This window comes from Suricata suricatta, chromosome 13 (genome assembly GCF_006229205.1).
Source record: "Suricata suricatta isolate VVHF042 chromosome 13, meerkat_22Aug2017_6uvM2_HiC, whole genome shotgun sequence".
Taxonomy (NCBI): Eukaryota; Metazoa; Chordata; class Mammalia; order Carnivora; family Herpestidae; genus Suricata; species Suricata suricatta.
The window spans coordinates 7,455,329-7,471,666 of NC_043712.1; the positions used below are offsets into that span (position 1 = coordinate 7,455,329).

Below are 16,338 nucleotides of genomic sequence, written 5' to 3' on the forward strand. Positions count from 1 at the left end.
AAAACTGACACATCTTCTAGAGATCGGGGAAAGGCCAGGGCAGCACGTGCTGACAGCCTGGGGTCCATCCATGTCAGGAGGCAGCCCCCGGCAGGTGCAAATCCATTTTGTTAAGGGCAAGATGGGCAAAAAGAAGGCATCTGGGGAAACCATGATTTTCCTCAGCTCACTCTTCCCTTCCAGCCCTAGAAACCGTGGAAGCTCCTATTTTATGAAAAGGGCATAAAATCTTGCACTGCCTTAAGTCAGGTGTAATGACTTGCTTCCTTTCTTCTGGAAAACCAGCAGGAAATACCAGAAAGTGTACGGCAGACCTAGGGGTCACTGGAATCGAGGCAGAACCCTTAGTAGAGTCCAGGAGTCAGGCCAGTGTGTGCTGGGCAGCATCTGCTCACACACTGTGTCTGTCTATCTGCAGCTGACAGGTAAAGGAGGGGGCGATGATTTACCTCTGTTCACTGTGTGTCTTCTGAACAGGTAGCCCAACACCAGCAAAGTGACAAGTCCCACCTCAGGGCTAGTGCAAAGCCGTAAGTGGGTGTTCACAACCCCATCTGGCTGGGTAAGGAAATCGCAGCACGGAGAGGTGGAGTGCTTGCTCAAGGTGACCCACTTGGCCGTGGCCAAGCAAGGAAGGGAGCCTGGGTCCGCCGGAGTCTGTGCCCAGGCCCTGCCCACCACTTGCAGCTGCCTCTCACATGAGACACAGCGCAGACACGAGGGAAGAAGCCTTCACCCCTTTGCTGCCATCCACTAACGTGTCTAGAGACTACGGTTTGCAGGGGCGATGGAGAAGTGAAGACAGAATGAAACACCAAAGCATGGGATGGATCCAAGTGCGATGAAGCAGCCCCTTCCCCCTAGAACACATGCCCCCACTCACCTATTAGCACTTCCCACTTTCCGTTGGCCTGGGTCACCTCATAAGCACAACGCATCTCGTTGAGGCTCACGCCCCCAAGGATGAAAATGATGAGGCGGGGCCCACTGCGGTACTCCCCTGGGGCCTTATTCTTATGCCAGTGCCCGTAGCGGGCGCTGGGGGTGGGGGTGGGGGGGATGTGGGGAGGGAAAAGAGAGAGAGAGGGAGAGATTAATTATTTGCACATAAGAGTATTTTCACTTCATACCTTGATGACGTGTTTATACATTCGCTCTGTATACCAGCGACCAAAACAGAGTAGTTGTAAGTGTTGGTTGAACCGAACCGCTATGCCAATTATCAAGTGCTTTGGCTACCCATGCTGTGACCTTGTCACTCTCTTGGAAACATGTAGGTGACAGGAAAGCTCAAGTTAACTTTAAAGTTTGACATGTCACATGCCACAGCTTTGCCCCTCATGATGTTTGTCAGGCTTCTGCCCTCGAGCATACAGGTTTCTAGGCTTGTCTGGAACACTCTGCTGGCGGGGAGTGGTGACGATGGAGTCAAGGCCTATCTTCAGGTTGGCACCCTGATTCACGCACCGAGTACGTCGGCCAGTCAGGGACTGCCCCAGCACCAGGGCGCCAACCCCAGTGAGATTTAGCCATGCCCACCGAGAGCCCACTGTTTAACTGGGGTGGGTGGGGAGAAGGAAGCAGGTCAGGATTGTGCTGCGATGGAGGCGCTCAGGGCCCACGGGGGCCCAGATGCCTTCTGGTATCATCTGGGCATCCCTGGAAAAGTTTTCCCAGAAGACAGGTCACTGAGCTGCCCCCTGAAAGATAGGCATTTCGATGGTGGGACAGTTCCCAGAGGTGTCCCCTCGCCCCCAGGCTTCTGTTAGTAGGTCTTCACCTCGTCCTCGGAAACAGTGAGAAATGGGCTGCTTCCAGATTAAGAAAATGGGGAAAACAAAACAAAACAAAATCAAAGTAAAACAAGGAGATCAAGTCTACCGAGTGAAATCTCTGCCCTTCTCCCTGACTATGACAGCACTAAAGTCACTTTCCAAAATCCTGAAGGTGCCAGGGGCGCACGTGGGCCAACACAGAGTCCTCTGATAGTGTGCCATCCTCACCAGCCTGGCTGGGGCAATTCTGGGGACTGTGCAGTTGGCAATGAACATTTGGCCTCTCCTGGCATCGGAGGGGATGCATAATGCCACAGGCGCCACACTGGCCTCCAGCCTGGGCCCACGGGAAGGTCTAAAGTGAGGCCAACAGGCTGGGGGTGGGGGGCAAAAATGGGGGCACAGCACAAGCAGCGGGATAAAGAGGTATATGCAGAGTGTTCATCCTGGCAATGGCCTGCTACTCCAGCGCCCCAGGACGCCCTCTTTGGAGCTAGTGGTGGTCCTGTTCCCAAGCTCAAATGTTCACTCAGCCTTGAAATGTTCTCAGGAGTCAAGTCAAGCCCTTGCTGACAGAGAAAAACCGAGTAGTGCCCTGGCTCTGAGGCTGCCACCTCGGGAAAAGTAACAGATGCCACTGCAGGTTAGGGACCAGCCTGGACCACATAGATGGGGGAGGCCAACAGGAGTCTAGGGGCAAAATGCCTTCCGATGCCACCGCAGAGCACAGCAGGAAGGTTTCCGGACACATGGCAAAGGGGAACAAGAGGAAAGGCTTTTGTAAACAGACCCTGGAAGGCATCACGGGCAACTAAGAAAACACACAGTGTTGGAGAACCCAGGGACAGAAGTATGAGATGCTGCCTACTCATATCTCAAAGCTGAGAAATGCCTGAGCATCACCAGGTACGTGAGCCTGGTTGGGATTCTTTCTCTCCCTCTCTCAAAATAAGCAAACTTTAAAAAAAATATTTATTTTTGAGAGAGCATGTGTGACAGAGGAACAGAGGGGCAGGTGACAGAAGATCCGGAGTAGGCTCTGCACTGACAGCAGCGAGTGAAGTCACGAATCATAAGATCATGACCCGAGCCAAAGTCAGACACAACCGACCGAGCCACCCAGGCGCCCCAGATAAATAAACTTAAAAAAAAAAAGTGTATGATTCACTGGTTTTTATATAGTTGCAGAATTGTGAACCATCACCACAATCAATTTTAGACTATATTCATCACCCCAGAAAGAAATCCTATACCCGTTAGCGGTGCCTTCCCATCCCCTCACCCCACCCCTGTCCCACTCCCTGGACCACTAATCTACTTCCTATCTCCACAGATTTGCCCATTCTGGATATCTCATACAAACGAAATCAAACACTGTGTGGACATCTGTGACTGGCTTCTTGCACTCAGGCTAGCGTTTCCAAGCTTCATCCATGGAGCACGCGTCAGTATTTCACTCCTTTCCTTGGCTGGATAACATTCCATTGTATGAATACACCATGTTCCGTTTACCCATTCATCAGCTGATGGACAATTAGGCCGTTTCCACTTTTGAGCTGTTATGAATATTGCTGCTAAAACACTGGCGTAGTGGAATGCTAAAACAGGGTAGTTACGGAAGACGGGGGAAAGTAACAATTGATCTTAAAGGCCTGAAGGAGGTAAGAGGCAAGTCCTGCAAATGTACGGGACAGATCATCTGAGAGAGAGGGTACAGGAAGCACAAAGGTCCCGAGGCAGAAGTACGCCTGGCACGTGCAATGGGGGAGGCTAGTGTGGCAGAAGTGGAGGGAAAGAAGGGAGGAGCAAGGGATGAGTCAGAGCAGAGTGGGAAGGTTCCTGTGGATGCTGCTGCGTCAAAACAGGACCACCGTGCGGCCAACAGCCTCCCAGAGACGGCCCCCTTCTCCCATTTGCTGGCTATGGATTCTCACTCACCTGACCGCGGTGGTGCTAAAGGAGGCCGAGGAGCGGGTAGAGATATACGGGTAGTGCTTGGTATCAAGTTTGTCTTCAATAGTGTCCTGGAAAGAAGAGAGACAGATGTGAGGCTTGCCATTTGTTTGGGAAGGGCTGACAGAACCAAGGCAAGATGATTCAAAGAACAAGTCACTTAGCAAAGTGACATGGCCAAGTTCGCAACAGCCAGAGCTCCCTTGCCCTGCTGCCTGCTGCCAGGGCCTAGCACTGTGCGCAGCGTGGACACTGAGAAAAGTCCGTAGGCCTGCTCATTAAGAAGACCCTAACGACCTTGCAGTTAAAAAGAAAAAATTGCAATAGAGCGCTTGGCTGGCCCAGTCAGAAGAGCAAGTGACTTTTGATCTTAGGGTTGTCAGTTCGAGCCCCATGTTGGGTCTAGAAATTAATAAATAAACTATTAAATTTTTTTTTTTAATTTTAGAGAGTGAGAAAGAGAGAGAGAGAGAGAGAGAGGGAGAAAACATGCACGAGCAGGGGAGGGGCAGAGAGAGGGAGACAGATAATCCCCAGAAGGCTCCTCATTGCCAGCATAGAGCCTGACACGGGGCTTAAGCTCATGAACAGAGATCATGACCTGAGCTTATCCAACTGAGACACCCTGGGGCCCCAATAAATAAACATTAACAATAACAAGGGGCACCTGGGTGGTTTGGTTGAGGACCAACTTTGCTTAGGTCCTGATCGTGCGGTTCGTGAGTTTGAGCCCCACATCAGGCTCAGTGCTGTCAGCCTGTCAGTGCAGAGCCCGCTTCAGATCTTCTGTCCCCCTCTCTCTCCCCCTAGCCTGCTTGCACTCTCCCCCCAAATATAAATAAATAAATAACACAACAAGAGGCGCCTAGGTGGCTCAGTCAGTTAAGTGTCCGACTATTGCTTTCAGCTCAGGTCATGATCTCAGGCTGTGAGCTCAAACTCCACATCGGGCTCTGTGCTGAGTGTGGAGGCTGCTTAGGAAGATTCCCGCTCTCTCTTCACTGCAAGCACTCACCCTCTCTCTCAAAATAAACAAATAAAACCAAAGAAGTTCATTAGTTTTTCTTGCTTCCCTTTCAATTTTTCCTTTTTCTTTTACATTCTATGTGAGGTTATAAATGTTGCATTCTAATAAATTCCTGACACCTGCCATCAGTTTTGTAGAAACTAGGCACAGGCATTGTCTCTCAGGCAAGACAAGACTTTACATCCTCATTTTCCAAGAGTCTAACCATCTAGTGGGTGGATGCCAACTACACACCTCCTGCTGCCTAGAAATTTCCACTCCTCCTAACAGCTACCATGTGAAGCCTACACATGTCTCTTCAGGCCACTGTGGAGCGGGGTAGAAAAAGGGAGCAGAGAACAAAGGAGCAAATGAGACAGAGGGGTGGGCTTTAATTACGTTATAAGGAAATCCTACTGGTTTCTAGATGTCTCATGTTCACCCATCTGTTTGGTTTGTGGGTTTTAAAAATAGGAAGCTGACTCACTATATATATTTAAAATATACTTATTTTAACACATAATTCAGCAGAACACCTGGACTGCTTGAACGACACAGGAGTTCGGGGAAAGCCCCTTCGCTGTCTGGACCCCGGTCTTGTCCGCCCGTGGACAGCAGGAACTGGACAGGTTGTCTCTAAGACCCACCCAGAGGTGCAGCGGGGCAGGATTCTAAGCAGGGTTTCTTCACGCTACAAGCAAGGAAGGGAAGGACGCCTCACATACATAAACAGAAAACACCACTATGCCCAAGGCACGGTGCCAGAGGGCACATCAGCTGATGGCACAGGCCAAGGTATAAAACGCTGACCCCAAACACTGGGCAGACACAGATACATAAAGGGGATCTCCGATACACGCTACAGGAGTCTAGGCGGCCTCCATGGTGCTGGGCGGCCAGACGGGGGCGGCGTCCGGGAACGGAGACCTGACGGGGACTCTGAAGGAAGGCCGGGCTCAGAAGTGGAAGGGGAGAGCACTGCAGGCAAGGCATGCATGTCAACAGAAGAGCAGAGGCAGAAACATGCCTGGCAGGGGCCCTGACGGACAAGGAGGCCTAGGGAGGGGCTGGCCCGGGTGACATCCTGAAAGCCCCTCCACACTCGCACCTTTAGTGTGGCACTTGTGACTCCTGTGACCTATAGATGCTGGGATGTGTTTGCTTCTTTGGATACCGCACCATTGAGGGGTCTCTACTATGGGGCTGAGTTATAGAGATCAGCCAGTGGCCCCCAGGGACTGCTCTTCCCAAACCCTCAGGATACGCCTATGGGCCTAAATGAGTCCTGAGACTGGATACAAATCTTCGGGGACAGGTAAGCCCAGTCTGTCACCATCACCCCACAGCAGGTGAAGCTGGAGGCCTCTGGGCCCTGGCTGTCCCACACACGTCCTCACACTCCTCCGTCGCTGACCTCCATGATGTCTTTAATGATGGGAGTCCACCGTGACAGCTGGTAGGTCTGCTCACTGATGCGCTCCTTCCGCTCTGGCTTGCTCCGGCGGCGCAGTGTGGACTGAATGCAAACATATGCAAAATTAGAGTCACAGGTCACCTGGGGCCCGGGGACCTTGCTGGCCTCTGGAAATCACTCCAGAGTACTCCCTTCAGAGAGTCAGTGCCAGCAGAGACTAAGTGGGAGAGGTTTTCCTGGAAAAGTCCAGCATGTGCCCCTTGGAGCAAACTTGGCTCTTTAACGCCATGGAAAATGGCAAATGTGGGTCAAACATAGAAGTGCCATTTAAAAAAATCCTGGTAGTTAAAAAAAATAATTTGTTTCCAATCATAGGAGAAAAGACAGCTTTGTGTAGGACTCAGCCTTCGCTTCTGCTTCAACAGTCGGGGGTGCGTTAGTAAACCACCTCCACTCCCACTGGGTCCCTGTCGGACACGCCAAACCCCCTCTTGTTACAGGTCTCAGGTCTGGGCTCTGGGACAAAATTTCTGACTCTAAGATTCCAAAAGAAGTGCATCTGCAGCTCTAGCTTGCAGCACTGCTGAGTGAGAGCCCCTCGAAGAAGCAGGTGCACGTGAGGCTTCTGGCAGAGAGCTCTGGAGAGCGAGCGCTTGGGCCTCTTCCTCGAGTTCCAGAGTCCTCTGGTCCCCATCCGCTTCTAGAGTGCTCCATACGGTCGGGCTTCCCTGCCCTGGCCTGGTTCAGTGACGAACCAAGTGGTAAACCTACCTGACGCTAAGCTGTGCTCCCGCCCTCACAGAAGATGCTGGACCCAGGCGTGCAAAGGCACAGCCCGACTGACCTCTAGACACGGGGGAGAAAGCTGGCATGACTCCCGTCTGGGGCTGGTGCAGACACAGCTCAGCTTTAATGACTCTGTGCAACTCCTGGAAGTGCCGTCCTGGTTCTGGGAGTTACACTTGTATTTTACTATGTCTATACCTTTATTCCTGATTTTATGTTTTCTCTTCCTCAATGTTTAGTGTATGTCTCTTAAGCCACCTTAAGTAATTCAGGGGAGCACGGAGAAGACATGCCAGCTTCCCTCTGCCTCGCCCTCCCCACGTGCAGGACTGGCCCCTTACGTCGGTGACGATGGGCACCCCCAGGTGCGCCATGTTGGTGATGATCTCGCTGTCCTCCGGGGGGATCTGGGCGTGCTGGATCAGTTTATTCAGGTTCTCCTCGGTGATGCCTGAGAGAACAAAACCCGTGTCACCACACCCGGCCTCCGTGCAGCACACCCTCAGAGGCGGGGCTGATCGCTTGAGGGGGCACGTGCCCCTTCTCCTTAGGATTAGTAGAACCGAGTCTTCACCATATCAACTTTACTGGAAGATGAAGACAAGATCAGGATTTTGATTCCACTTGAGCCATTCTGTCCCAGGCTGTGTCCTGCAGCGACTGGCCCATCGTGGCCTATACCTCCGTCCGCCTTCTGCTTCCCAGCCATCTCTGCCCACCCCTGCCCAGGTCGAAGTCAAGAGTCTCTGCGTCCATCTGCACAGTGGATGGTAACCCAAGTGTGATGGGGGTAAAAATCAGTTATTTAAAGCTGGAGAGCACTAACGTGATGTGAGTTCAAGCACCTGGCAGATGAGCCGTCACACACCGGCTTTGCCATCAGTGGGCTCTCCCTGCTCCCACCCGTCCTCTTCCATAGGGGCCGCACCCTTCTTAACTCTAGAATTCACTGCTTCTAGTTCCAACTGATTTGCCTTCATTTCCCCAAATGTCAAGAGCCCCTGGGACCTCCTTATTAAATGCCCCTTCCGGTGTCTCCTGAACGACTTTCCTCCTTCGTCTTCCCTCCCCCCTGCCTTGCTTGCCCAGGAAAGTGCCTGTACCCTCTGCTCTAGCCTGCCATTCCTACCATTCTTCAGAAAGATGTAGAGAAGGATGATGCGGATTTTGTCATAGGTGCTGACATTTGCATCCAGCAGGATGGGGACGATGGCTCTCATGGGGTCCTTGATCTTCTCCCCTTCAGCATCCGTGCCCATGGCCAGGTCCTGCAGAAAACACACCATACTGGCCCCATTCTTGGCAACAGTCTGGACGGATGGTAACTATGCGACGGCTGTGGACGATAAATGGGACCCGTTCCCTGGCTGGGGCAGGTCCTTTCTGCTCCCACAAGGCACCACAGTCAGCACTGGTGTCACCAGCACTGCTTCCCAGGGCATCAGTGAGAACTGAAGACAGCCCTGGGTTCAGTTTGCAAAAACAGAAACTGCTGTGAGTATCTGGCCATCTTGTCTGAAAGTAGGTTGTTCCCTTCGGCGAGTGCCCGTGCACCGGGGCCATGTCCTCAGGTCAGGCCTCCGTCCCGGTGGGGCCTCTAGAGGTACACAGCTCTGCTGAGGGAAGTCGGCTGCTCCTCCCGCGCACGCGCACGCAGAGCTTTGGCATTCTAAGGGCCGCTGCCTGGCTGGTCTCCCACGGTGCTTCCCCATGGCGCTGACGGACACGCCTTTTGAGCTTTAACTACTCTAGGTCTTTGACCTGTTTTTAATATTCCAACCACTTTTTTTTTAATGTTTATTTATTTTTGAAGGAGAGAGAGACAGAGCATGAGCAAGGGAGGGGTAGAGAGAGAGGGAGACACAGAATTTGAAGCAGGCTCTAGGCTCTGAGCTGTCAGCACAAAGCCTGATGCAGGGCTTGAACCCACAATCTGTAAGATAATGACCTGAGCCAAAGTCAGACGCCTAACCGAATGAGCCACCCAGGCGCCACCCTAACCATTTTTAAGAAGAATAGGGATAAAAAAGGGCTCTAGAACCAGCGAACCCAACCCAGGGAGATGAGGAAGGAGAGAAGGGCTGGCAAAAGAAGGAAGATGAGAGAGAGCACAATGACAGCCTCACTTCCCAACTCAGGCAAGAGTCAGACCCGCTGTCAACAGGCCAGAGAAGGCACATCAGCCTCAGCAAACGAAGAACCTCTCAACTCTGTTCTCAAAGACCAGGGGCTGCAACTCCCTCTGGAACCCACACAGGCCTCACCTGAAGGTTCCCTTTTTCTCTAAGACCCATGAGTCCATAACCATCAGGAGCTCAAGTTTATGGTATGTCTGGGTCAAGGAGGGTGGGTGTCCCCAGGGCCTCTCACCTCTCAGAGCTACTGCTAGCCTCAACAGACGTTTGTTTAGTGGGACCCGAATCTAACACTCTCTAAAGGTCAAAATAAACATAACCAGTTCAACAAATACTATGCAGCACTCTGAAAAACATGTATGCTTCACTTTTATTGATACAGGGATAACCTATTTTCTGAACCGTCAAGTTCTTTTGGGAAGGACATCTTGTGCTTGCTGAGATCACCTGTGAGACTGATGGGTTTTCATGGGGCCACGTCCCCTTAGAAGAGAGCCAAGGAATCAAGGACAGGTCTGACAAACCTGAGCTGGCTTGTCACGTCACTCCAGAAGGTGTAAATCTTAGCTCCCCACTGAGAACGTGAGTCATTCATTCCCGCTGAGGCTTCACACTCACTATCCCCCCTTCCCGGGGAGGCTGACCCTAGCTGAGCCAAGTCCTCACACTTGGAGAATGGAGGGCCAGGATTGGCCACTCCACACCACACTCCTGGAAAATGTGGCGGCACTGTTATTTCCCTTCACAGACGAGGAAAACAAAGCAGAAACAGGCACATCAAACAATTCAGCGACAGAGACAGAACTCACGCCGCAAACTGCTGACTTTCTTTCAGTCCTACTTGTGACCAGGGAGGCTGTGGTGAGTTTCTGACATGCTACTACCCTAGCTTCCCTCATCCAGGTTTCCAAAACTGGTACGGCCACCGCAAGAGGAAAACACACTCAGAATCGAAAGCTCAGCCGGCCCTGTCAGTGTAGGGCTCAGAGCTCCAGCCGTCTCTCTTCAGACATTCCGGGGAGCCTGCGGACAGCTAGACATGCAAAATCCAAGTGGCACAGCATTCCAGAATCTAGTCCCTACCATTGAGAGCGGAAGTGCGTTGGCTCCAGAGTTGAGACAATGTGATCTAGCAGACTTCCCCATCTCTCTATCCTATGACTATGCAGGATGTTCAAGGTCACATGTTAAAATTCAGCAGGGTCAATGGGGATGGCAGAAAGAGAAGGAAAATGTCCTACCTGCTCCACTCGGCAGAGTTTATCCACGGTGCCTTGGTAATGCTTCATGCAGTCCTCCGCCAGGTGCAGGTGGGTTGAATACTAGGAAAAAGCAGAGCGTTTACGATCCAGAAATCACTCACTGAGGCGTGTAGCATCAACTGAGGACCTACTAGGTACCAACACTGTGCAACACACCAGGGAGTCTCCAGCCTTGTAAAGAAGATAAAACATGCATTCAAGCAGGAACACAAACATCACGCCAGAAAGTTCTATGTCAGGAGAGAGGGGCGAACTGCATTCTAAAGGAGTCAAGCAGACGGAGGAATCCTTCGTGGGGGCAGGGTGGTAGGATGGTTCCACACTGTGTCCACGAGTCCTTTGGCACCCCTCCTTCTAGGAGGTGGAGCTTAATTCCCCTCCCCTTGAGCGTGGGCTGGATTCAGTGACTGGCTTCAAAGGGAGAGTGTGGAGGACACAGTGTAGGACAACCCAGGTCAGGACAGAAAGGACACGGTGACTCCCTCCTGGCTCTCTCCCCCTCGGGCCACTCATACTCATGGAGACCAGCTGCCATGTCCTGAGAACACTCAAGTAGCCCAGGGGAGAGGCCCATGAGGTGAGGAACTGAAGGACAAAGAGAGAAAAAAGATGAAGAGGAGAAAAGAAAATCACAGGAAATAAGCTGTGTGCCCAGCCTTTCAGCTTTTCCTAATAAAACCGGAGGTTGATCAAAAACGTGTGATTCAGTCAGTGCACTGGGGCTCTGAGAAGTCTTACTAAAGCTGTGTATAGGCAACATTCAAATCAGTCATTTGGGACTGTCACACCTTGCTGAGCTCTTTCTGGTACTGGGGCATTTTCTTCAGCATCTGGGACAGGTCCCGCATGGTGGTCTGCAAGGGAAAGGAAAACATCCAGTCTCACTCCAGTGGCCCTGACCTCAGAGGCTGTGCAAAGCTGGTGGGTGCAGAGCAGGGCCGCAGCCAGCACCAGACTCCCCAAGGGCATGCTTAGAAACTCAGAATGAACCTGCTAAACCCGAGATCATTGTGGATTTACACTTCTAGGCTTCTGGCTCAAAAAATTCTTGATTCAAATACCATGACTATTTCATAGGTGGGGAACTGAACTCCCAAGTGAGGCAATTATGTTTTATTTATTGGACTAGAAAGTTACTGAGAGTATAAGTCTTGCCAGGAAAGAGCAATTTTTCTTTTCCGCACTGCTTTTCTGTATACTCGGCTCAAGCAGTCTGGAAACTGAGCTCACATTTCGTCCCGGCAGAAGAGCTGCAGTTGCGTAGACAGGTAGAATGAAGGAACAAGGTGGGAAAGGGGTGGGAGGTGCATCCTGACAGGTCAAAGGCATCTGTTTACTTGCTAACTGTGACTCACCTAATCCCTCTCTATCCAACAAAAATTTGTTGAATGACTACTACCTGCCAGGTTAGGCGCTGGAGATAAAAGGATAAAAAACAAACAATCAATCAAAAAAAGAAACTCTTGCCTTTGTGGAGCTACCATCTAGCAGAGGAGTCATTCCAACTGAGAGGCTCAGGGCTCTTCAAGGGAGTCGGGAGTGTGGGCACAGAGGAGGGGCACCTCACCAGTCCGGGGAGGAGCAGGGAGGGTTTCCCTGAGAAAAGGACGCCTGAGCTGAAGGACCAGGACTTCACAAGACCCGGCCCAGGCAAGGACCTCAGTCATGGCTGGAGCAAGGTGGTGGGGGTTGGACCTGGGAGTCTGGGGGGTCTGATGGCCCGATGCCATAAGGTGTGCCTAAGGGGGGTGGGGCTGGATTCTTCTGGGAACAGAGTCACCAGATGGTTTTAAGCAAGGGAGTGACCCAATCAGGGGTGTACTGTCCTTGACTCAGATAAGCTACCGCTGATGAACAACCAGGACAAGGAGAGGAGCAGGCAAGTTATGAGTTCTAATTCCACCACAAGCTAAAGAAGGTTTCATGGTTCTTCCAGCTTAAGCTGAAGCACGATCTAAAACCGTAAATATCAATCCTCAGAGTAACCAAAGGAAGATCTCTATAAACATCAAAAGATAGGGGCTCCTGATCTCAATCCTGAATGCAAACACAAGTCAAGATAGCCTTAGACGAAGCAGGGCCAATGACGCCAGCTCACTAGTCCTGTGCCGGGGAGGCGCCCGCCCGCCGGCTCCCAGAGAGAAGACAGGGATCAGCCTCAAGGGCACCGGAGCTCCAGGAGGCATTTACCTTCTCTCCGGTATTCATTCTCTTGCTGGAAGAAAAGTCTTTCAGAGAACGGGTGACTTCCCTGGAAGACAGAAGGAGGCAGCTAAGTTTCACAGCAACACCAAGTGCTCCACTAGTGGAGCTAGATTCTTCCTTTAGGAATATGTGGGCACTATTCCTGCTACTACGATACGCATTTAAAGTGATTTTCGAAGAGGAGTGACGGATACATTGTTTTCCTAATATCTATTTTTTTATGTTTATTTATTTATTTTGAGAGAGAGAGGGAAAGAGGGAGACAGAGAAGTAAGCAGGCTGCCTGCTGTCAGCACAGAGCCTGCTGCGGGGCTCAATATGATGAACCACAAGATCATGACCTGAGCCAGAATCTAGAATCAAATGCTTAATGCACTGAGCAACCCGGGTGCCCCCCTGTGCCCAGAGCATGCACCGTAGGAACCGCCACCTGGGAGAGGTTTCGCCCTGCACTATGGGGTGAGCCCCGGAGCAGGGGTGGCAAGGCTGGCTAGGAACCCGGGGAGGGGCGGAGCGAAGGGGTCTTACTGGGACACCTCCGCGATGTGCTTGTGGCGCAGCGCTATCCACAGGTCATCGTCCTCGTCCAGGAGCACCTCCTTCACCCGCGCCTCGCCGATGCCGCTCGTCTCGTACCTAGAGAGGAGACGTCCCCACAGAATTCAGCCAAGCCCCTCCGATTTATAACAGGCTAGAGCTCACAGTCCTCGGCAGACGGATGCTCACAGGCCCCCTGCCCATCTGCTGGGGCGCCGTCCATATCAGGCGCTGCATCAGCACTAGCACAGCGCAGTTTCTCGGGCAGGGAGAGACCCAGAGTTCTAATCAAAGTCAGTGGACTTGAAGCTCTGTTTTCAAATCTGCAGGGTCAGTTGGTACGTGCTCAAGGTAGGTTACTGGTGGGTTCAGAAACTACTTGTAAGGGAAAAGGAAAGACAGCATTGATGCCTCCCTGGGGAGGACTGGGATACCATCTGCAAACGTGTGACACCTAAATTTTCAGTTTTAAAATGAGCTGCCTGCAACAGGTCCTCAGCGTAGTTTTACATGTGACATCACGAGCATCTGAAGGAAAGCAAGAATTACAGGCAGCAACAGGGAAGAAAACTGAGATTCAGTCATATTTTCAGAACCTTCCTTTTGAAACCACTACCTTTATGATTAATGTTATAAAATAAAGGACACAAAAAACCATAGTCTGTTTCCAAAAAAATAAATATTAGTTTCTAGAAATTAAGTTTCAGGTGATTGTTACCAAGAAAAATGTTTATAATGAAGAAAACAGCTCCTTTACAAATAAAGTTCAGTAACAAATTTCTGTTGATATATTTTATCATATTTCATGATCTATAATTAAGAAGTTTGAACTCTGAACAAGATATGCATACGTGTGCATGCAAAGATGTAGACACGCACACCAACACATGAATGCCTCCAAGCAGGCTGTGAGTTGAGGTGATGTGAGCTGTGAACTAAAGATCCGAAGTTGTTCCCCCAAAAGAAGCACCCGCTCCTGGCTGCTAATGCCAAGTGCACTTGGGGAACCTGCAGAAAAGCTTGCAGGCTTATGCGCAGAACTGTATCAACGTACCTGCATTCCCTAGGATTTCGTAGGTTAGAGGTGCATTTGGGTGGTCTGCAAAGCCCCTCTGGGTGTGTACACTTACTTGTATACATCATTTTCAATGGGCAGCAGGTCGTAACTCATAGCCTGAAAGGTCAGTTCATGAAGCACGGGGGAGCTGGGGTCAAAGCCGCGGTCCAGGATCAGGAGCTGGGAGCGCGCCTTGTCTGGGCCCTGGCAGGATGGACACGGGGAAGACTTTCACAAGCCATCCGTACAACCCCACCTCTCCTACCACCGCAGCTGCCCCCTGTAAAAGCAGCCCCCGGAAGTGAACTCTGAGATAAAACCTACTAAAATAGCACTGACTAGTCCAGAACACCAGTAAACACCATGCAAAAATCCAATGTGTCTATTTCATAGTGAGCATCCTTTAAAGCAGAAGCAAAACTGTGGCTGGGCTCCACAGTGAGCTTATGAGAGAGAGTACCATCTGGCTTCGGCCACAAGTAGGGTGACCCACCATCCAGTCGGCCTGCGACCAACCGAGTTCCCAGGACTTGGGGCTTGCAGTGATGGAACAGTTCTGCCTTGATTGCTCTGGTGGTTCTAGGAATCTATACACGTGATAGAATTGCACAGAACTGCACACACGTGTGAGCACACGTACAAACTAGTGAAATGGGATTAAGGGCTGGAGACCTTACCGGTGTCAATTTTCCAGTTTTGATATTGTACTACTGAGGGGGTTCCCAGGACGCAGGGCTTTCCGTGCAACACTGGGAAAGTCCCAGCACACAGAAACAAGTTGGTCACCCTGGCGACACTGAGTGGAATCTCTATTGCCCTGCCCAAGAGCCCAAGCATCTCCCTGGAGGCCATTGTGCAGGAACAGTGACTCCATGCACTTCCTGTGAGCAACGGAACCAAGCTGTCCCCAGGACTGCCATACAAACACTGTGGTCGCTTGGCGAGAGAGCCACGTGCACCGAGTCCAGACTCACCTCGCCCATGGTTGGGTCGTCAGCTTTGTAGGCGTCGAGCTTGTCCTGGATGAGCTGAGCCAGCAAAGCATTGTCCTTGTATTCCCTGACAAAGGAGGAGCGACACACAGTGAGCTGCCCAGGCACCTGACTGCCGGCGCGGACTGCCTGAGGGAAGAAGGTCAAGCAGTGCATGGAGGGTCAAGGGAGACGAGCCGCACCTGAACTGTTCTACACTGAGGATGTAGTCATGTATTCCACATAGAATTTCCAAAGACAAAGAAAATAAAAAGCTTTGCTCATTGCCTGGAACATATATGATTTTCTAATTCCTTTAAAAAAACAACAACTAGGGGTGGGGCGCCTGGGTGGGTCAGTTAAGCATCCTACTTCAGCTCAGGTCATGACCTCACAGTTCGTGAGTTCAAGCCCCGCACTGGGCTCTGTCAGCAGAGCCTGGAGCCTGCTTCAGATTCTGTGTCTCCCTCCCTCCCTCTCTGTCTCTCTCTGCCTCTTCCCTATTCATGCTCGCTCACTGTCTTGCTCTCTCAAAAATAAATAAAAAACATTAAAAAAAATTTTTAAACATTTATTTATTTTTGAGAGACCAAGAGAGACAGCGTGAGCAGGGGAGGGTCAGAGAGAGAGGGAGACACAGAATCCAAAGCAGGCTCCAGGCTCTGAACTAGCTGTCAGCACAGAGCCCGATCCGGAACTCGAACACACGAACCGTGAGATCATGACCTGAGCCGAAGCTGGACGCTTAACCGACTGAGCCCCCCAGGCGCCGCGGCAGGTGAGACTTCTGCTGGCAGAGCCGGGAAGGTACACGTGAGACCCCGTGGACCCTTCCCCTTGGCCAGGCCCGACAGCGCTCCCGGCAGCCCCTCCCGACTGTACGGAGTGTGGCTGCTGCCGATCGGCCAGGCGCAGCGCTGAAGCAGCTGTCCCCAGCCTCATTCCTCCCCGTGAACTCCAACCCCCACCCCGTGCTGTCAGGAGGTATGGCCTCGGCCCCCATTTCTGGACTTCCACAGGCTCCATCACGGACCGCCGAGCACAGAGGGAGGTATTTTCCACGGCTGCACATCGCAGCAGACGAGGAGGCAGGCAGGACGGGTGGGTGGCCGTGCTGCCCCGACCCTTCGCGCCTCCTGCGAGGGCCTCCCCTGCCGGGTCTCCTTGCCTGACTGCTGCTCTCACTCCAGCAGCACTGCGCTCGCTCCCCTGTGCAAATCCGCCAAAGGTCCCCAGG

The 16,338-nt window shown here is 51.8% G+C and overlaps 1 protein-coding gene across 2 annotated transcripts in view; it reads right to left on the minus strand.

Moving 5' to 3' along the window:
• STXBP1 (syntaxin binding protein 1) overlaps nt 1–16,338 on the minus strand; it is a 35,775-nt gene that overhangs the window by 8,034 nt on the left and 11,403 nt on the right. For both annotated transcript variants that reach the window (XM_029919893.1, XM_029919892.1), the window contains exons 7-17: nt 15,105–15,189; nt 14,204–14,334; nt 13,065–13,172; nt 12,522–12,582; nt 11,120–11,185; nt 10,311–10,391; nt 8,064–8,202; nt 7,276–7,385; nt 6,149–6,250; nt 3,714–3,799; nt 884–1,038 (exon numbers count right to left, since the gene is read on the minus strand). In XM_029919893.1, the coding sequence (XP_029775753.1) occupies nt 884–1,038; nt 3,714–3,799; nt 6,149–6,250; nt 7,276–7,385; nt 8,064–8,202; nt 10,311–10,391; nt 11,120–11,185; nt 12,522–12,582; nt 13,065–13,172; nt 14,204–14,334; nt 15,105–15,189 (1,124 nt within the window). The remainder of the gene's footprint in view (nt 1–883; nt 1,039–3,713; nt 3,800–6,148; nt 6,251–7,275; nt 7,386–8,063; nt 8,203–10,310; nt 10,392–11,119; nt 11,186–12,521; nt 12,583–13,064; nt 13,173–14,203; nt 14,335–15,104; nt 15,190–16,338) is intronic.